This window comes from Ips typographus, linkage group LG1, assembly GCF_016097725.1.
Source record: "Ips typographus isolate SLU linkage group LG1, UJ_Ityp_2.0, whole genome shotgun sequence".
Lineage (NCBI taxonomy): Eukaryota > Metazoa > Arthropoda > Insecta > Coleoptera > Curculionidae > Ips > Ips typographus.
In genome coordinates, this window is record NC_138422.1 from 10,796,672 (window position 1) to 10,817,555 (window position 20,884).

Consider the following 20,884-nt stretch of genomic DNA (forward strand, 5'->3'; position numbering starts at 1 on the left):
TTGTATTTGTTTATTCTTAAACAGGCATTAACGAAACATTATTCAAAATGTATTTATTTATTCCATTTTAAAAATATTTAACAGTCATAATTTTATATAATTCTAAATCAGCTACTTAGCATAGAAGCTTGCAGTTCACTTCTCAACTGCCTCTTGACGGCCTTGTTTTCTAATTCTTCATAATGTTCCGCAAACATTATTTTTAAAGCCGGATAAAGTAAAGGAACCAAAGGCAAATGGTCCAGTTTCACCTGGAATACAGTCAAAATTTGGGTCCTGGCTTAAACTGAGTAAAAACCAAACAGTCTTACCAACATATTATCAAACGCTATACTGACGTTATCAGCAAAATTGTCGTTAAACCTGGGTAGTTTAGCGTATCTTTGACTGAAATGCGTCAAAATAATGTTCTTAGCGCCCATATCTTTACCCACTTGGATTGCCTGAGAGGTAGTTGAGTGCATTTTAGTCACTGCCTCGCCGCTAAGCTCATCCTCCATTGTAGCTTCATGAATAAGCACATCAGAATTTTCCCCTGAAATTCAATATCAACATAAACAACCAAAATTATAGAAATTATTTAATAACACACACCTAGATTGATTAAATTCTCAGAAGGCATTGTATCACCTGAATAAGTGATCTTATACCCAGATTTATGGGTAATTGCTACCCCGAAAGCATTAGGACAATGCCGCACAAAACAAGTGCTGATATCACAGAGGTTCAGGTCGGTTAAGACCTTACTTAATTTGTTTTTGTCATAGGAAACTTGATCAACTATCTGCAAATAAGATACAATATTTAACCTGAAAACTGCCTAAACTAGAGTTGATTTACAAACCAAATGACCATTCGGTATAAGCAAAAACTCTTCGTTTATACTTTCAAAGAATCTGTCGTAAAACATCAACCAGGATAAAATTTGTTTAGGCGCGAACAAATATAAGGGTTCCTTGTCCTTGTTCAGTCTGTCTAAAGCTCTTCGTCTGCCCTAAAGTTATGTAAATTTGGAATGGTAAAACAAGAAAGCTGTAGACGAGTTACTTGAAGTAAACCGATTAGTCCTATGTGGTGGTCGGCGTGCAAGTGGGAAATGTATATGGCGTCCAAATTACACAGGACTTCATCGCTCTTGTCTGGTCCAAAAAATCTGGAAATTTGACCGCAAGTGCCTTCGCCACAGTCTAGTAGAATGTTGCTAGATGTGCTGTTTAAGCAGTTTTTATGGTTAGTTTTATGGTATTATTAGTAATGTTGTTTTACTAAATTTATAACAATTGTTCTCAACCTTAACAGGTGGAATAACCATTAAAAACAAACGTGTAAAACCAAAAATTTTGCATATATCATAGACTAAAGTGGCAATGAAACTGAAAATTAATTTAAGTAAGCAGCGTGAGATGGCACCACTAAACGCATATTCCCGTAATTGTAAAGCCAGACACAGCAATTCGGATCTTTTGACTGTTGGAAAACATCAGTTTTAATGCGGCGTTGTCTAGTTGACAAATCACATTTTTTGTTTTGTTTCTAGGCAAAAAATAACAGATTTTGTTTTCTTTAATTATTGTGTTTCACTTCGTTGTATTTTTAGTTTAGTTATTTGTTATTAGTTTATTTTTAATATTCATCAAGGGTTATTTTATACTTAATACATTATGAATTCCATGTTTAATCTTAAAACAGTCACATGACCATTTGTACCTTAAAATGAGTCACGAGATTTAGAGTTTAAAACTAAAAAACGGTCACGTAATCTTTAAAATTAAAATTAATTATTGGAAATAGTCACGTGACCCGTCAAATAATATTTTGTCATTTACAGTCACGTGATCTTCAGGGTTCCGTTTTGGCATTAAATAAGAGTCACGTGACCTCTAAAAATAAAATTTGAGTATTTAAAATCGTCATGTGACTTTATGAACTGTGAAAAGAGTCACGTGACTCTTTTAATAATAACGGGTGTTCAATAATTGTTATGGTCGTAGTTGCTGTGGTTCTCTCGTTCTAGCATGAACATAGGGCCGTTGATAAGTTCGTATATGGTTTGAAATCAAACCGGCCACCGCCCTCTATACTAGAAAGCCTAAAATGTCACTTTTAATGGCGGCGTTAGCAATTTTCGTTTTATACGCAAACGTATTCAGATGCAATAGGAAATATGTTTTTTTAAATTATTTCGTGTAGTTGATTGGAAGCTGTGACTGAAAAATCTAAGAAAGGTTCATTCCTGATCCAGATACGTATAGATAGAGCGTTTTATACACAATCAAGTCCAGCCTAAACAAATTGGTTGGAACATTTGTCCTGGAAAGTACAACACACAGCAAACTAGTTTAAACACTGTGCAATGTAAGAAAATCTGTAAATTCTTGAAACTAGGTAAGCAAAACTGGTAAATGGTTCTTATGTTATTACCAAGAACATTCATTCAAAATTATTTTTGTTGCTCTCACAATGAAGGATGCTTTAAAATTAAACTCACATACCTCCGTATAGAACAAGTACCTAATAAGTTTACTGTACTAGAAAGCACTTGTACCTACCATTGAGTATAGTGTTGGAGTAAAATCATCCCACTTCAAAGTGTACCTACAACCACTGTTGAGTTAGATCCGGTTTTTTTGTAAAGTAAAAAACTGACATGGTTGGGCTTTTTCCTGAATTGCTGTTACAATGTGGCTTGAAAAACTTACGCAAATAACCTCGTTTTGATTTTAAACCGTAAAAATTCATCTAATTCCATTTTTAATCTTAAAAGAGTCACGTGACGTTCAGGATCTGTTTTGACGTGAAAAAAGTCACGCAATTTGAAAAAAAATAGTCTAAACATAAAAACTGTCACGTGAAGTTAAAAATGACATTTTAATTTTACAAATAGATACGTGATTTAGTGTATCAGTTTAAAACTAAAAAACGGTCACGTGACCTTCAGGATTCTGTTTTGACGTTAAAAAAAGAGTCCTGTGACTTTTAAAATAAATTGAATCTTTATTATCGATACCTCAAACCAGAAATTCTTATCTTGTTTAGTTTTCAAAATACGAGTAATTTAACTTAAATTTATTTGAAAAAATCAAGCTTTCTTAGGCAGTTCAGATGGGATAGCAAAAGAAAGCGGATTATAGGAAATACTTCAAAAGTTGGCAACTATGGTCCAGTACACTAATGGGAGCGATGCACGTCATCAGTGAGTTTGACGTTTTGAAAATGCATTCGTATTGCTTAGCGATTAGTTGCGACCTGTAGCGCTCTCTTTTTAACACGCGCTTATTAACTGAACGCAATTCTGACACAAACGTGACCTTCTCGATCTCGACGTGTAACGAGTTGTGTGCGTTGTTGCCAGATTGCTAGTTGACCGTTTCCTGTTTTTGTTGTTGATGACTTGACTAAAAACTGCTTACAGAGAGAGACAAAAAAAAAAAAAATATTGACTAATATTGTTATTCAAAATTCTCTGTTAAAAAATTGCGTCAACTTCTATATAAGAAGTAAATAAAAACAAAATTTATGTAAAGTTCGTGTTTTAATGAAAAAACTAAAGATCTGGCAACGAGGCGCGTTAAACGTCAATGACGTACATCGGCCGATATATTGCCTTCTACTATATGTCTGCAATGACGAGCTGTATGAGCGCCATCTCTTAGAGTTTACCTACAACTGAAGCGGCCGAAATACATTTGGGCCACATTCGTTTTCAGGCTCCATGGAGCGAGCAGAGCGTTTTTGACGTCACAATTACGTAGTTTGACAATTGGTCAATCTATGCTTTTGCCAAATTACGTCATCGTGACGTCAAAAACGCTCTGCTCGCTCTATGGAGCTTGAAAACGAATGCGGCGTAGGAAGCCCTTGAAGCGTAAAGGGTTGTCTGTACTTATCATTTAGTCTATGCATAAATATACAAACTGCTCTGGCAGGTCACTGTGTGAATGTCATAAATTGGTTTCATGATTAAGCTTAGTTCTCATAACCGCGTTTTGCGTCTGACGTCACTTATTTCCTATTGGTCAACAGTAAATTTTCAGCTGACAGATCTGGCAAAACTTTTTTCCCTGTTCACAGTAGTTGTCTCTAAACACGATATTTTTAATTGTCAGTTGTCACAATTTGTTAATATTTTGTTTATTTTTTTAACTTAACTGTTACAGTTTTAAATAGGTTTTCATTAAATGCTATTCAGCTAATTTCGAGGCTAATTCAGCATGTTTTGCAGAAGTGTATTCTTCATTCCTGTCGCCTTGGAAACAAGGATGAATGAAAATATCTTCTATTCTCAAAGTTCCATGGCAATTGCCACATAAAAACTTAAAATGAATTTGAGATATTAACCTATATTTTATATGAATATAAACATAGGGAACCTACCTCATTTCTGCTGTGACTGTCCTGTTCATTCATTTTTTTTTTCAGTTTTGCCATTCAGATATATATACTTTTGTCCTCTGCGTCGTCCAAAATGTCAAAACACCAGAAACAGATGCAAGAAGTTGAAAATTTTCAGCTTCTTGCGGGCTGTCATTTTCAAATTTTGCTTCTACCAATAGGAAATAGGTGACGTCAGACGCAAGACGCAAAACGCGGTTATGAGAACTAAGCTTTATGAGATCTGGTAATCAATTGAAAACTGGAAATTGACATCAAAATTATGAAAATTGACTTGAAACCTGGTTTACATTAAATTCATGGAAGCTAATTTGATTATTGTAATTTTACCAGTCAAGTAAATTTTCAAATTTTTCCAAACAAATTTTAGTGCTTGAAAATTGATTTGATAACTGGAAATTGACATCAAAATCATGAAAATTTACTAATAAACTGGAAATTTATATCAAATTCATTTGCCAGTAAAGTTAATTTTCAAAAATTTTTAAACAAAGTTCAGTGAATTAAACTTGATAATTGGACTGAAAACCGGAAACTGACATCAAAATGATAAAAATTGACTTGTAAACTGTAAATTCACATCAAATTTATGAACAACTTACCTAGTTTGCAACAAAATGGCGCTAGTATTTCTCGTTTTATTGGGTATACAAGAGCCAGTACCTGTAACAATAATTATTTTTTTTACATACAAGAAAAACGTTACACTGAATCAATAGACATAATCAAACTATTTTGTCTCTAACTTACCCAAAAATAAAATTTTTGGAAACTCTCTAACTTCCAAATTTGAACTAGCTGCTTCCAAATTATTGTGCAGTTCCTTAAGAGTTTGGGGAAACTCAGGCTGTGCAGTGGTTTCACTTATAAATTCCTCTATATCTAGCTTAATGTGAGAGTTACTGAAATCCAAAACAAAACCATAAAATAGGGTTACAGTTGTTTAAATATTGCAATTAAATACATATCAAAGCCTTTCTTGGGCCGTAAATGATAGCTGCTCAAAGTGCCTAAGTGCCGTCTACTGCTGTCCAATTTATTGTACTTTAAGCTGTCAGAATTCAATTTTAACTTTGAAATATCAACATCTTCACTTTTCAGCTTCTTGCTTTGATGAATTTCAGGTTCCTGCATAGAACAAAATCTGTAGCACTCTAAAATGTTGATGGAAAAAAATTCACATACCTCACTTAAATGTGGAATACCCTTGTCACCCAATAAAGGAAATATTTCACTAGAAAGTAGATTTAACTTGTGCTGAATTCTATGTACGGCAATACTGCCAGTACAACTGTTCATTTCATTAACTGGCAAGTGTTCAGTACTAGCAGGAAAGTCATCCATCCAATTTATATACCTGGAAAAAATGTTTTACTAAATGGGCCCACAAATTAAAAAATCAGCTTTTATCATATGAAGGGTGCACGGGAAAAACAAGCTAAGTCAATTTTTGGCCAAATTGAGAAAACAGCTTCACCTGATAGACAATAGCGATGCTATACAGGGTCCAAACTTAGTCAGAAGAAAATCGAGCTACGTCGTCTAATAGAACATATTTTAGGGTAGGCGTACACGGGAATGACCTACTTACCTTTCAATCTTTCTAGTAACTAATTAGTTTAATAATTTTTTATCAATAAAAAACAAACAAGTTTTCAACTAATTATTTTTTGACATACATTTTAATTTATGAATTACCTTGTTTGCTACTTAAGCTTGATGAATTTAATATTTATAATATAAATCTGGTGAAAAACAGGCTAAGTCAAGACCTATTTTTGTATCTTCTTCAACAAAAACCTTGTAATTATTATATTAAATAAAAAAGCATGCTGCTTTATATATAAAAAAATATTTATGTTTCTAATGCGTATAGGTGACCAGTTAACAACGATTTTAGAGATAAAACTGCTGTACTCAAAAACTTCAAAATTTGACTTAGCTTGTTTTTCCCGTGCACCCTTCATATGGAATAGAAAGTAAGTGCAAAAATCTAATATTTCTGAAATTTGAACAAATTTTCAGAGGTTTTTTTGATGTTTCCTGATTAGATTTAAATTCATTATTTCGCAAAAAAAAAATACTCACAAAGTATACTAGAATACTCACAAGGGATGCTCCATCACTTCTTTAGGACTAAAATGCACAATTAAACAAGCTGCATCTTCATTTGTAGTAGCAAACTTTTGATGTTTTCTCAGCTCTTCATTATTTACTAAAGAGTCTAAATATTCAGGTGCGGGACAATCGACAACTAAAACCCACATATCAATTCATGAAAAACTCAAAATTTATAAAACTTGCCAAGGAAAACTGGCCCTGGATCATCAGGCTCACACACTTCACTAGATTTCACTACAGTGCCATCCTTTAAAGTGATATCTTGCCCGGTTTTTAATAAACCTAACAATGGGCCAGGTGGCACCCCTTTTCGGACACATTTGTCCAAATTCAAGGCTCCAGGTCGCGGTTGCAACCGACAAATGTAACATATTGACGGTTGTTTGTCTTTAAAACCTTTTAGAATAGATTCACTTACTGTACCCTCATTGCTAGTACTTTGGGCTTTGGATTTATCTGAAATAGGTAAAGAAAGATTTCTAAACTTGATTTTTTTAAGAGGAGATTATACAAGAAGGGAGTACCATCAGGATTAAGGGATCGGGAGCGGGATCTACTACGTCTTCTAGATCGCTTACGTTCATGTGCATAGTAGTCTGTGTTGTCTTCTTCTATAAGCTCATTCGAGATGGATTTTGACCGTGTTCTGCTTCTTCTTCTTGCACTTCTTGTTGATGTTGCCGCTTCATTCTGAATCAAAAAGTTTATATACAAATTGTATAAAGCATATTTATTATTAAACTATTAAAAATATCAATTTTTTAAGTTAGTGGAATAAACTACAGGGTGATTCCAAAGTTGACGCTTTCCCTTCACTTGCTAATAGGGCTTCAAAAAATAAGGTTTTTTTTCCTTTGACGCTTTTTCGAAATATGAACAATAACGAAGATACAGGGTGTCAAAGTTTTACTGAAAAATAAAAATTTAATGATTTTGGCCAAACCACTTGAAGTAATTAAACAAAATTTTGTAGGTGTCGGTAGCTACGTGGAAAGGAAATTTTCCAAGAAACAACAATTTTCTTGCGTTTACCAGTGGCGCGCGTATAATTTTTTTAAAACATTTTCGAAAAAAAATATTACCCTACTGGCCTTTTTTTCAACATAAAATTTATTATTGAATTCCTTGTTCAATTCTAAAAATAAAACCCCTTTTATTATTTTTTGCTACGACGCACCGTTTCCCAGTAAAAAAAATAAAAACCGTCTTAATGCGTGCCTAAAATTAAATGCTGTTTTAATTTAAAATGTCAAATTATTAAAACTTAGTTCAAAGGCGGCTGAAATCTTTTGTTTATGTCTGTTGATAAAGAATAACCTGTAGTTAGTTAAAATTAAATTTATGTTATTTTTTATTTTGTTTTTTTTTTAGTAAAACTTTGACACCCTGTATCTTTGTTATTGTTCATATTTTGAAAAAGAGTCAAGGTTGTTCTTTGAAGCCCTATTCGTAGGTGAAGGGAAAGCCCCAACTTTGGAATCACCCTGTATACAATGGAAATTATGAGACTAGACATACATAAAACCTCTTTATTTCAATTTTAAAAGAATCAAATTCATACATTAAAAAATATTTTACATAAAAAAACATCCTCTTCATTTAAGAAAAAAATTACTTATAATTACAATTTTGTGCTAAACCAAATGTCAACATTTTATATATTTTTGAAATCAGGAGAAAAAAGTCTATAAAGTTATCAGAAAATATACAGGGTGCTCTGTTTTTTAACTTACCTACTTCCCAAGATCACACAACTTTTAAAATGGTAATTTTTTGTTTCTATGTGAACTACACTGTCTGTTTAGCCTTACACTTAAAAAAAGACAAGCAAACTTCAGACAGTTTGAAAAATTAAGTAAAATAGGAAAAAAGAGAAAAAAAAGTTTATAAATATAAACATAGGCATGTAAACTTGTTTCTTATCTTTTGGATACAAAACACCATCAAAAAATTAATCTACTGAATTTGGAATTGAACTCTCTTCTTTCATGTTAGATAATATAGTTATATTAAAATGGTAAGGGAAGCTTCTTCAAATCAATTAAAATCAAACCCCCCATGTTATTGGGATTATATTGATAAAGGTGCTACCAGTATCACAGTCCTTTCTTTTACCATATAAATACAATTTATAGATCATTGTGTTAGTACATTGTTAATGGCTAAATTATTTAATACTCACCCTGTAATTAGATTACTTTTGCTACCCAATGACAAGATTATAATACCAGACAACCTATTCACTGATTTATTTCTTGGAAATAAAGTTAAAATTATAAGAAGTTATAGAAAAGCTGATCACATAATAAGAAATAAACAGACCACAATACACAATATGCTGTTTGTATTATTTTTAATATACAACTATTTTTATTAGATATTCAACTAAAACTACTTTACCTGTTCAACAGTTGCTTGAACATCTTGATGCACATTTCCATTTTCCACCTCATCCAATACTTTTGCTTTAGACAGCACCACATATTTAACCTTCATCACATTGTCTTCAAACTCAGTATTTTCAGAGCAATCTGCCATTTTAATTCTCAAATCTCTAAGTACCACAAACCTCTTTGTGGCTGGGAATATTTCATTCTAGAATGCAACCACATTACTACTAATATGTTAATTAACTGTACAGTAAAACTAACCAAACCAGTGGGGCCATGTAAAGTGATTTCAGGCACACCAACATCCTGGATTGTCAAGGCAGTGCCTGGTAAACCTCCTATGTTTTTCCACACGGATTGTGTTATGAATATGTGCTCGAGTTTAGCTAATTTAGTTTTATGTTCATGTGCCAGTCTTTGGGTGCCCTCTCCACAGTTAAACAGGTATCTAAGTAACTTTACACATAAAAAATGTACTTTTAGATGTAGTTTATACTTACCGACTTTGGTCTGAAAACAAGTAAACTGATCTGGGGGCCCCTTTGGCGCCTGTACCCAAAATCTGTAAAGTTACCCGACCCGGAGCATACTTGGAACTTTTCTGTTTGATTTTAATTCGCTGTTTTTGGGCCTCCACAATATGTTTGGGTTCTTTAGGCATTTTCAATAACAAATTGTTTAGGTTAGAATTGGATGGGCACCGATATTTTGAAAAACGTCTGTGAACTGTCGATACGACCAATCTAAAATCGGGAAGCTTGAGGAATTGGGTCATTTAGGAAAACGCTTATTGATATACTTATTATGAGAGAATGAAAAATGTAAATGAAAATGTGAGTAAATTCAAAACAATAATAATTTTCAATTTGTACAAAAATTTTGACAGTTGACAGAGGGGTTTTTGATTTGGCAGTTTGGTTTTGGTAAACCAATTACGAGTTTTTGAAAGCACCTACTTATGGCGTTTTTGATTGGCATGTTTAGTGCAAAATCAGTCTATTGCCGTACTGTTTCAATGACATTTGATAGAGCAGGATACAGATACATTAGTTTTGCACTAATCTTGCCAATCGAATACGCCATTAAAGGAATATGTGACATGACATGAAACAAAATTGACAACTGACAAGTATTTGTTATTGTTTTCAATTTCAATGTTTTTTTTTTTATTATTAATTATTGTATAAATTTAATACTTTTCTAATTAAATTAAATAAAATATCTAATAATGTGGTCACAGTACGACGAGGATTTATCCCAAAACACTTTTTTCAAAGAGATTAAACACCATCATGAAGACATTTTGAAGAAAGCATCTGAAGAACACTGGATCATTTGTGTGCCCAGAAGTGGCAGCTTTTCCACTGATTCCTTTTCCGTACCGGTTATACTGGATCACGTTTTAGTGCCACAGTCAAGCAGTTTGTTTGTTACTTTAAATAAAAAGGAACTGCACTTGGAAAATCATCATTTGAAGTTGAATAAAACTGACATTTTTTTGTGGGATGTGGAAGTTTTGTTTGAGGAGACCCACTACATTGGTGAAACGTCCAGATACTTAGTTTGGTGTATTAACTCTCCACTCTTCCTGGTTCAGAATCAAAGTCAATTTGCTGAGAATAATAATACTGTTTTAGGTTCTGTACAGGATTGTATAGACTTTTTGTATTCAGAGACTTTTGGTCATAACTTATTAGTAGGAATTAAAAGCCATTGTGATGAGTTTTGGAAGAATTGTGATGATAGTTTTGCAACTGAGAGCTTGCAAGGCCAAAAAGACTTTTTAGGCAATTTGTACTCTCAGTGTTTACAGTTGTGTTTTAAAAGTGACATTATACGGGAAAAAAGTGTGCGCAATTTAAGTTATTTAGAGAATTTCAAGTTGTCAATAGAGTGTTACATGCAGTACTGTCTTGGGAAGAAACTATTGTATAATATTAACAGTTTAAATCATTTTGCTGATTGTTTGATTAATAAAACTATTAGAAACTCTGAGGAGGTAACTTTAGTTGATCTGGGGATACATCAAGACTTTAGTGAGCTTTTCATAGAAGCCAAGTATGAACTCTCAAGGTTGAACAATTTTGTGACAGTTTTGGACAAAGTGCATTGCTTGTCAAGGATTTTAAACTTATTCAATAAGAAGTGTTTGAAGGGAAATGTAAAGCAATTGTATGTGACTTCAGATGACTTTTTACAACTTTTAGTGTACCTTATTTTAAAATCTAATATTCCAAATTGGATTGGTAATTTAACTTACTTGAAGGAATTCCAGTTTTCTGGTCTGGGTAATTCTGAGCATGCTAAATTTTTAGTTGCTAGTCTTGAAGCTGCTATAGTATTTATAAAGAGCAGCCAATTTTTGGATATTAAAAGTCAAAAAGTGCCTCAATTGCATGGCAGCATGCAATCATCTTTATTTTATGAGTGTTATAATAAGTTAAAAGAAACTAGAAATGTTAATGATTTGGATGGGATTTTAGCTAATCATAAGGCATTAAGGCAGGCAGATCTTTGCCACCCACTTTGCTCATGTTCAAAGTGTCAGAGAGTTGAAAGTTACATGAGTGGAGAGAGGCCTCTTGAGGTTTTGAATAGTTTCAGTCAAAATTACATAATTCAAGCCACCTTAGATAAGGACCAAAATTTTTTGGAATATTTACTTAACTTAGGGTGTAACATTAATTGTAAGGATACTTATAGTAGAACTGCCTTGCATTATGCTGCTCATTGTGGTTTTCAGGACATTCTATTTCTGTTAATTAGTTACAATGCTGAAGTGAATGTTTTTGATGATGATCGAAACACTCCCTTACATTTGGCTTGTGATAAAGGTCATGATAACTGTGTCAAAGCTTTAATATATTCATCTCATTTTGTGGAGGTTAATTTACAAAACCACTCAGGAGAGACTCCTTTATTTTTAGCCACCAGATGGGGGTATTTTGACATTGTAAAACTCTTGCTTGAAAATGGAGCTTCAGTTTGTATAACTAACAAACGAAACTTGAATGTTTGTAAACTTTCACCTAATTATTATATTACAAGACTTTTCTTGGAATTTGGCAAACACAAAAGCAATACAATAACTGAAGAGACTAGTCCTATTAGTGTTGACAGTGAAGTGACTACTTTAATTAAAAAAGAAATTATTGAAGATTCAGTGGATTGCAGTTTACTGGAAGACTGCTGCATGAATTTTGGTGTAATGCCCAAAACAGCTTCAGACTTAAAAAAAATAGAGTTACTTCTGAAAGTCATAGAAAATAATGATATGCCTATGATGTGCTATTACTTGGGTTTTCAGACAAACTGTGTGAATTCCACTCCAGTCAAAACCTACCAATGTCATCCTTTATGCAGATGCAACCAGTGTTCTCAAAAAGACTCAACGGATTACCGAACTGAACAAACTGCACCAGAGACAACAAAGAACAAATTCAACATAAACATGTGCAACAAAGATGGATTTACTCCGCTACATGTAGCAGCAAAATTCGGTCGTACGGAAATACTACGGGTGCTTCTCGACAGTGGTTCTATGCTCAACGCTCGGACTTACAAAACTTTCTACACTCCTTTGCATTTAGCGGTGATATTCCAAAGAGTACAGACTGTAAAAGAGTTGTTGCAGTGCGGTGGTTGCGAAGTGGATCCCCAAGACGCGAAAGGGTACACGCCCCTTTATTACGCGTGCACTGCCAATAACGGCAACCTGAAAATTCTCGAATTACTATTGCAAAACGGGGCTGATTGTCGCAAGATGGATTTCGAGGAAAAGACAGTTCTACAAATATGCGAGGAAAGGAATTTGTTTAGGGTTTGTAGAGTTTTAAGGGAAAGTATGGGGTATAGTTTTACGGGGGAGAAATCTAGTGATAAGCTTAACAATTGTGATTTTGATGCAATCGTTTGAAATTCTAGTCTTTGCGGGTTTTCAGCAGGAAAACTAAGAGTAATTTAGTAATTGTAATATTTCGGATTTTGCTAAACTATTTACTCTACATTGTAGATATTACATATTATATTTTTATGTTACAAAATATTTGCATTTTCTATTTCGTCCGAAATTCCTGCGCCGACGTCGTTGTCATAGCGACGGCGTCTGTATCGCGTCGGGACGGCCAGCAAACATTTTTCTCAGTTGGCGCCTAAACTTCATAGGAAGTAGATGATTCGCGTCGCATGTCACCTCTAGTGCCAAAATTACGCGTACGCGAGTTTTGCCGCTTTATTTTATAAAACATTTTGGTGCCGTTACACTACTATAAAGGACAATTACCAAAATCTATCCATTGCAAAGTAGAGAAATAACGAGCTTGCGGATCAGTTTGGTAAGTTTTTAACATTTAATTAAACATTAGGTTGCGCACCTGCATATCTGGTTGCCTGAGCCTGTAATTTTGTTCGCTGACGTTTGATATTTGACAGCCACTGAATATGATGACTTTGACGTATTGATGTTTTTCGTTTTCCTGTCTAAGTGGCGTGGCGTGGTTTTTAGTGAAATTTAGTCGAAAAATAAAACTGAATAATTCGCTTAAAACTGAAGGGAACGACCCAATTTTACGTTAATCTCGCGTATTGTAATGTTCTTTGCTTTATCTAGTGTCTGAGGCTTTTCGGGATTAGTGTTTGCAGGTAAGAAATGCATTTATTACTATTTGAGGTTATGTACGGCGCCCTTGAGGTGTTTAGTTTTTTCCTGGGATATAGAAAAAAATTGACCTTTCTTATTCAAACTACCTAATTGCTTTTCAAGGTTGATGCTTGAGTCGTTTACATAGATGACTGTACTTTAGGGTAATATTGCTTTTCAGAGTGTTTACTACTATCATGGTCATTCCAGTTTTAAAAACATAACTGGGGACCTTGTAAACCCAGTTGTAAACAGTTTAGATTCTCTATTTTTTTCAAGAGTTTGCTTTTGAATTAAGGAGTTCTGATTAATAACAAAGTAGTTACTCTAGACAGAACCCCACACAAAGGAGACGAGATGCATTAATTATTTGAAGTCATCCAGATAAATGGGTTAGAAAACCAGGCCTTTATGTGAAGTATATTATGCAACACTGATGAGAATCATTTTAATGCAAGGTCATCTTTCCTGTCAATAAATAACCAATAATTGTCACACAACTACACAAATAAGTGAGTCATAGATTAGCAATCCCTAGACATTTTTTTTTCTGAATGCACTGATATAAAAGGATTGCTAATTGAAAAAGCTCAACAGAAACATAATTTTGTCATTTAAATTTAATATCCACTTTTTCAATTGCTAATTGATTTGTTCTCATGATTCTTTGGATCTTTCCTTATGATCCAACTAAAGGATGAACTCAAATGCAACAAAAATAAGAAAAAGTTTTCAGTAACTTAACATTTCTTTTTAGAATAATGCACATATGAAGTGATAACTTTCATATCTGTTCATCACTGCTTTCAGTTATCATGCCTTCTTCTAAAGGTAGAGAGAACAATCCTCAAACTTTAAAAATTGCTCACTGCTTGCTTGTTTTAGCAGTGTATTTAGGGTTATTGAAGGGATCTTGGTTTTGTTGGAGCAGATAGCTTCAATTTCAGTTTTCACTGTTTTCAGTTTGTCTCTACCCCTTTTGTTTAGATTAGGAGAAAGGATGTCTATAGACTTAGGATAATGCATAACCCTATTGATTATGACTAGTTTTCTAACTTGTGTTTACAAAGCCTCTATTTGTTTAGGTTCTTTTTACAAAGTATGATTTTAACCTCAGTTCAGGTTATTTAAAATAAACAGGTTTGAAATTTTTACCAATATTTTGCCTGTTGGTTGTAAAGCAGTGATTATCAAAAAGGTTTATTTTTTCTGTCAAATAGCTCTCCTTGTGTTGCATATTTGCCTACTTTATCAACAAGAATATGGCTGCTTTGGATGTTGTATAAGTGGGAGTGGAGAGGAGGGCATTTGCAAATAATCATATACAGAAATATTTGTACTTTAATTTGCAAGAGTGCAATTCTCATAAGTGTATTCCTTTTTGGGGTCCAACCATGTAATGGTACTCTTTAAATTTGTCTTCCCTGAATTTAACTATAAAACTCAGTTTCTTTATCAAATGTTTCTTCAAATTCAAACAGTGTGACACCACTTCTGTTGCCTTAATTCTAAAATCTAAATGATCCATTTTTGTGTTATAGTTTATTTTTGAAGACTTATTTCTAGTGAGCACTTTACAACTAATCAATTTCTTAATTTGACGGTCTGGATCGTTAACACACCGGCCCCTTTTGTCCACTTAACTCCCCTATAAACCTGGAAAACAGTCTGCGAAATTTCCGAGGCGTCCGCTAGTCTTTTCCAATCGAACCAGTAAATCGGACCGACTTTTTTTTGTTGTCCCTTACATCCTCAAGTCTTTTAAGGACTCTTGTCCTCGCTAGGGGGCATCCCCAGGGAAACGCCATACGCCGCAAACGGATCCCGTTTCTTTATCTTTTTTTATTTTGTTTGTCAGATGGAGAGATCTCCTGGAAATTTAGGGGCTAGATAGAACGACGGTTACATCGGAGCCTGCACCCAACAGATAGGAACGTTATTAAATTAGTTCGTGAAGGGATTTTCGTCTAGTTTCGGTCTCCTGTTTTATTACTTGGGATTCGTATCCTCTTGTAGGAATTGAAGGGGCTTTGTTTCTTGAATATTTTTCTGGAAGGAATTGTGGGGGTAGGGTTATTTGAAATACGGGGGACTTTCGTCATAAATCTTGGCCGACCGTCCGGCCATTAATCTTCCCTAAAATACCGCCCAACTATGGGGCTATCCTCCATTTTTGCTTCTCTAAGACGCCCCGGGGGGCCTAATTAGCAGTGCAAAGCGCGTCTGCGGTGTTGGCTAGACGCACTGACGACGCTAAATTACGTTCCTAGAGGAAACCAGAGATCTGGGGGGAAATTTGATCTAGAACAGTAATAATTGAACAATTGGTCAACTCATTGGGGATTGGGTTGTGTGGGGGGTTGTTCCGCGTTATTGCGATTCACTGAATATATTCGAATTTCACACTTTTTTGTCCAACAAAAAAGGGCCGGTTTAGCCTTGGACTATCCGAACGTGTAAACCGCAGAGCGAGGTTTTGTTTGTTTTCTTTTGGAATTTATAGCCTTTCCAACCTAGGGAAAACTCGTTAGTCACTGGGTGGAGTGTTACTGGAGGTAGCTTTCATAAATTACCACAGTTTTTGCAGGAAGAATAATGTGTTTAATCAGCCACTATTCTGATTTGTGAAGCATTAGGGAACACTTGAAAAGTAATAGTTTCACCTTACTTAAAACAGTTAAAAAAATACGTAGTTAAAAGTCAACATTGGTGCAACCCGCCATGAAACCCAGACTTAAAGGAAATCTTTTTGCTAAAATTAGGCTTTCTCTATGAATGTTTAGTTTTTGTTCTAGTTAGTAACCCTTGTCACAAAGGGTGGAGAGTAAACTAATAGTTTCAGCACTTGTTCATCCTTCATAAAGCCCTCATTCGAATGGAAGTTTCCACCCTAGATGCAAACTTACGCAGTGAATGGCCGCAATAACAAATCCGCACACTGAATTTCTAATTAGATTTTATTCCCAGCTAACGATGGCGACGTTTCTCCATCTCCAAGCAGGAGGGTGAAAACTGGGGGAAGAACACAGAGATTTTTTGATAAGCTAATCGAGTATTGCAAACAGTCTTAAGTGCTCTCCTGGATGAAGTTGTTTGCGTTTTATTGACGAAGCATTTTTAGTTGTTTTGCTTTTTTTTAAAGCCCTGCACCATCACTCGCTTCCGTACACCCATACATTATGCATTCAACAGCAAATTAATTTTAGTGGATAGGCGCGCAACTTTATTTTCCATTTTCCATTAAATCAGCCATTAACCCGAGCCGGTTCGCTTTTGCTCGGAAGGGCTCTTCGACTGGTTTAAAAAGGAATATTAATCGAAATTTAAATGAAGTTATTTATCAAAGGAAGTCCTGTGTATGTGTACCTGGTAGGGAAAAAGTTAGTGTTAGTGTTTTTGTTGTTATTTGATTAGAAGCAAAAGTTAGTAATATGAATCGAGTCAAATTAGATGTTTCTCAACAGTGTAGAAATTATTCTAAAAATCGAAATTGTTACATGTGTCAATAATGTTCTTTTGTTACCTTATCCCATGACATTTTGGTGAACCCCCCAAAGTACACATCAAATTAACTTTTTTCATAAGAGTTTTCTACTTTGGTGGTGATTTTTGTATGCGCGAATGTACTTTATTAATAATTATTATATCTCTAAGATTAACGACAATTGACTGTTTAAATTGACCCTTGAAACAGATATACTCACTCCTCCAGTTTTAACAAACAAAATAGATGTCAATAAGGTTCAATTTAGTTTCTCTTCATTGTTTATTACAATAGTAAATCCTGTTAAAACAGTGATATGTTTCAAGGTAAATTCGACTTTTGATATAATTTTTCTAAAACGTTTTCTTCAAAGAGAAAATTGTTCAAATATATTTCTCCTTTAGTTTCTTTTGCAAATTTACCAATTGTGGTGCTAAGTGAAGTAACTAAACCATACTAAGGGATTCACTTATCACAAATATTAGAAAACGTTGCACTAAAACATTGATGTAATTGCAGATTCCACCGATTTCCCGAGCTCAATTTGAACACAATAACATTTTCCAAGATTTTTCAACCTCATTATTTGCTTGTGTAAAAGAAAATCTCGGATTTCAAGTGGATTTTGAACCAGTACTCGGTATTATTTAAATGTTTTCCTTCACTGCTTTCCCAATGTGAATTGAAGCATTTCAATTATGAATAATATGTCCTTCACCTCCAATTACATCGATCTTTGACAGAATCGCTGCCATAGAAACTCCCTTTCAGAAGTTGAGGGCAGAACAAGGGACATTTCGAGTAATTGCCGAAGCGTCGTCAAGTTCGGGAGGAATTTATCGGGCAAAGAGCGCTTTTGACCACGATCTCCGAGTTATCGAACTACCTGTGTACGAGTCGGAACAAAGAAAATACGTGGGGGAGTTGCCTTTGGGGATGGAAGTTCAGCTCTTACCTCCCCCTCTGCCCCCGGCTTTTAATTTAATAATACGACGTCGTAAAGATGGGAAGTGGGACGGCGGTGCTTCGCGGGGGCCCTCTCGTATTATCGTCGGTTTATGCCTGCGAGGGCCCCATTAGCATTCACGAGAAAACTTCGACACGACTCTGTTAAAGTTAATTTGGTTGAAATGTTAACAGTAAAAAAGAAGTAATTTTAAAATTGCTTGGAAAAATATTTACTTTCGAAATCAGAAGAGTTTTCGAAGGGATTGATGGAGAAAAGGATCAAATGAACTAAGTTGGTTTAAAATTGAATAATTTGCAGTGGATATTTAAATTATAAGTTACAAGAGAGTATTTGGATAAAAATTCCTAGTTTTGGCGGTAACATAAGTGATTTTCCTGACATAGAAAATCCTCATTATTTGATTTTCAAGTGATTTGAGATTCTATATCCATTAAACGTTGCTCAATACTAAGTAAATGTTCCTCCGAGCTTTACATTGATTTGTATTATCAGCTTTGATAGCTCGTTTTCCACTTTCATACATCAATGCCCTAACCTAGCCTATCTCGTTACACGTTCGGTTGAATAAACTCCAATTTTCTGGCAAAGACGTGCTAATTAGCAAACCTATACGGATTTACATGTACGAGGTAATAGAGACAACATTGAAACTGGCTTTCGATTTAATACAGTATAATTCCCGGTCTGCTATTAACAGTCTCAAAGGGCAAATTTTCTTGAAAGCTTTCCAATCAAATTGAAAAACACGATATGATGTCGTCGGGCATCGAATTTACGACTTTGTTTATTAGTTTGACCCGATTGGAGGGCGTAATCCGACCCTCCCCGCATTGTGCACACTCCTTTTGCGGAAATTTTTCCCTCTTTGGATTCGAATTTCACATCGTCACTAACCCCAAAGAACCTCGAAACGTGACGTTAGAAAAACATATTAAACCGCCATAAAGTATCTCTTTTCCCTCGTTTTAATAAGAGTATAAAACTTTTACTGCTCGTAATTTTTCGTGATCCAAATAAAACTTGCGGCGATATAAATGAAAGGATGTCCATTCGTCTTACGGTTTATGTTGTGGAAATTGCTCCAAAATTTACTTCCATTAAAGTTTAATTTCCTCCAGTGGTACCTACTTATATCGGCGACGTGTAAAAGGAGAAAAGCCGATTTCAACAAACCGAAGAGAGGGAAAAAAGGGGCGCCTAAAGTCGCGGTTAACGATGTTCGACAAAGATGTTCGCAAAACGCGCAGCCAGATAAATGACAGAAAATATCTCGTTAAATTCACCCCTCGGGCGGGATTTGCATTCGTATTTGCGTCAATATTAAATTTTATACAGTTTTGCCCTCTTCGGGGTGCGGCCCTTTGTGAATGTCAAATCATCGGCGGTGGGAGGAGGTAAATAAAAATATTTTTTTTAGTCAGAATTTCAGTTCCACCTAATTCGTTATCAAGCGTCGGAATTTCATCAAGAAAAGTAGTGTAGAAAACTAAATTTTCTAATTAGCTGCCGGAAACTTTTACCAAAGGTCGAGTAAAACATTTTGAATTGGAAAATCTTTCCACTTGTAATTACTGTCTCAATCATGAGGTGTTGTGTTCGGTTATCCCTTGCTAGATCAAACAGACTTTGAATCGACAATTGTCACGTGACACTTCATTGTGTATGAGTAGCGCAGTCACGTGATAACTGTTAAATTATCGACGGATGACATTTGCACAGTACATTATGATGTCGTTTATTCAGTTCAATTCGATGTTTATTTAGAGTACTATATCGTTTGCGACAACATTCTGGAGCCTAATTCTTGAAAGCAGGGAACGGATTTCTCAAGAGAAGTGTTGATAGAATGTGACAGAAGAAGCTGACAATGGCGGGTTTCTGCCACATTCTACAGGTTTTCTCTTGATAATTTCCTTCCCTCGTTTCAAGAATACGCACCCTGTTGTCTCGAGCGTGAAAGAATTATACAGGGTGTCCAACGACGAAAGACATTGATTGATATTGGAAAAAGTATAAACAGGAGAGTTTTAAAAATTTGGCAGGATACTGATGTGGGCATGCCCAATCTAACTAAAATGTTTTCAAGATAATTTTTTTTAGAGAAATCAATGGCAAACTGTCAAAATCAAAATTTTATTATTTCCTTTTAACAAGGCACATCTTTAGATGGATGATTTAATTTAAAATTTAAATAATTTGTTTTCTTTTTTTTTTGTTTTTTAAATAGAAACCCACATTTTTTATGTCAGAATCATTTTGAGCATTAAAAATTACTATACGTTTCAATTTACTTGCCTATACCTAAATCCAACCCATTTCGTTTTATTTGAGAATAAACATTTTTTTTATTATTAAAACCTCAGATTTCTTGAAAATGTCTCTCTCTAATTACGTGTGGATTTATGTCGCACCAGTAGTGTGAATTACGAGGTGAATTATGTCTATTGAACATTCCATTAGTGAATTTGGCCTCCTCGCTCTAAATAATATTATTCAAAAACAAATCTTCTCCATAGTGACTAGTCAGCAAAACTCACTAAAAACCACTCTCGAAAGTCAACCTTTTTTTAAGTGTTGCACTAATTTAAATGAAAAATGGTGAAATTTATGTTTCTTCAGGATCCTCTGAATTGAACTTTTGGATATGTCTGATTCTGATTCTTCAGTTTAATAAAACGATCCTTTATTTACAATAACACAAAGTTTCATTGCAAAACGAAATACGGTTTTGACAGAGTACAAAAATATGTTGAGTGTTGCAACTGTCACTTTTTTGGGAAAAACATCAAATATTTCGAAAACGGCTAGAGATAGGCATAGGGATTGTATACAAAAGTTGGTCAGATATTTGTGAGGAATCCAAATATGTAATAATATATAGGGTGTTC

The 20,884-nt window shown here is 34.5% G+C and overlaps 3 protein-coding genes and 1 long non-coding RNA gene across 8 annotated transcripts in view; 2 read left to right on the top strand and 2 right to left on the bottom strand.

The window, feature by feature from the left end:
* The window catches only part of LOC145732692 (uncharacterized), a 231,754-nt gene that overhangs the window by 49,644 nt on the left and 161,226 nt on the right, over positions 1 to 20,884 (top strand). The window lies entirely within an intron of this gene.
* Positions 39 to 9,836, bottom strand: RNaseZ (ribonuclease Z). 5 transcript variants are annotated; one of them, XM_081985039.1, is made up of 15 exons: positions 9,703 to 9,836; positions 9,404 to 9,646; positions 9,165 to 9,351; positions 8,914 to 9,108; positions 7,038 to 7,203; positions 6,697 to 6,969; positions 6,502 to 6,646; positions 5,357 to 5,749; positions 5,143 to 5,294; positions 4,995 to 5,055; positions 1,048 to 1,210; positions 845 to 994; positions 595 to 784; positions 312 to 535; positions 39 to 251 (listed from the first exon to the last, which is right to left on the bottom strand). In XM_081985039.1, exons 2-15 carry the CDS (start codon positions 9,562 to 9,564, stop codon positions 108 to 110), a joined length of 2,604 nt encoding a protein of 867 aa, XP_081841165.1. In that variant the 5' UTR covers positions 9,565 to 9,646; positions 9,703 to 9,836; the 3' UTR covers positions 39 to 107. The 5 variants fall into 5 exon arrangements, with proteins under 5 accessions (XP_081841165.1, XP_081841156.1, XP_081841148.1 ...); XM_081985030.1 differs by having other exon boundaries at positions 5,357 to 5,520; positions 5,578 to 5,749; positions 7,092 to 7,203; positions 9,404 to 9,773; XM_081985022.1 differs by having other exon boundaries at positions 5,357 to 5,520; positions 5,578 to 5,749; positions 9,404 to 9,773.
* LOC145732733 (uncharacterized) lies at positions 3,514 to 4,971 on the bottom strand. Its single transcript, XR_014179051.1, has 2 exons — positions 4,375 to 4,971; positions 3,514 to 4,313 (listed from the first exon to the last, which is right to left on the bottom strand). It is a non-coding gene; the product is annotated as an uncharacterized LOC145732733 (long non-coding RNA).
* Positions 10,021 to 12,946, top strand: LOC145732648 (ankyrin repeat domain-containing protein 27-like). The gene has a single exon (XM_081985062.1). It carries the CDS (start codon positions 10,132 to 10,134, stop codon positions 12,817 to 12,819), a length of 2,688 nt encoding a protein of 895 aa, XP_081841188.1. The 5' UTR covers positions 10,021 to 10,131; the 3' UTR covers positions 12,820 to 12,946.

Excerpts from the sequence above, each read along its gene's own strand:
- LOC145732648 (XM_081985062.1), top strand. The coding sequence starts at position 10,132 with ATGTGGTCACAGTACGACGAGGATTTATCCCAAAACACTTTTTTCAAA.
- RNaseZ (XM_081985012.1), bottom strand. The coding sequence starts at position 9,678 with ATGACCCAATTCCTCAAGCTTCCCGATTTTAGATTGGTCGTATCGACA. Across the intron at positions 9,109-9,164 it reads TACATGGCCCCACTGGTTTG|AATGAAATATTCCCAGCCAC; the intron begins GTTAGTTTTACT and ends GTTGCATTCTAG. Across the intron at positions 6,970-7,037 it reads CCGATCCCTTAATCCTGATG|ATAAATCCAAAGCCCAAAGT; the intron begins GTACTCCCTTCT and ends TACCTATTTCAG.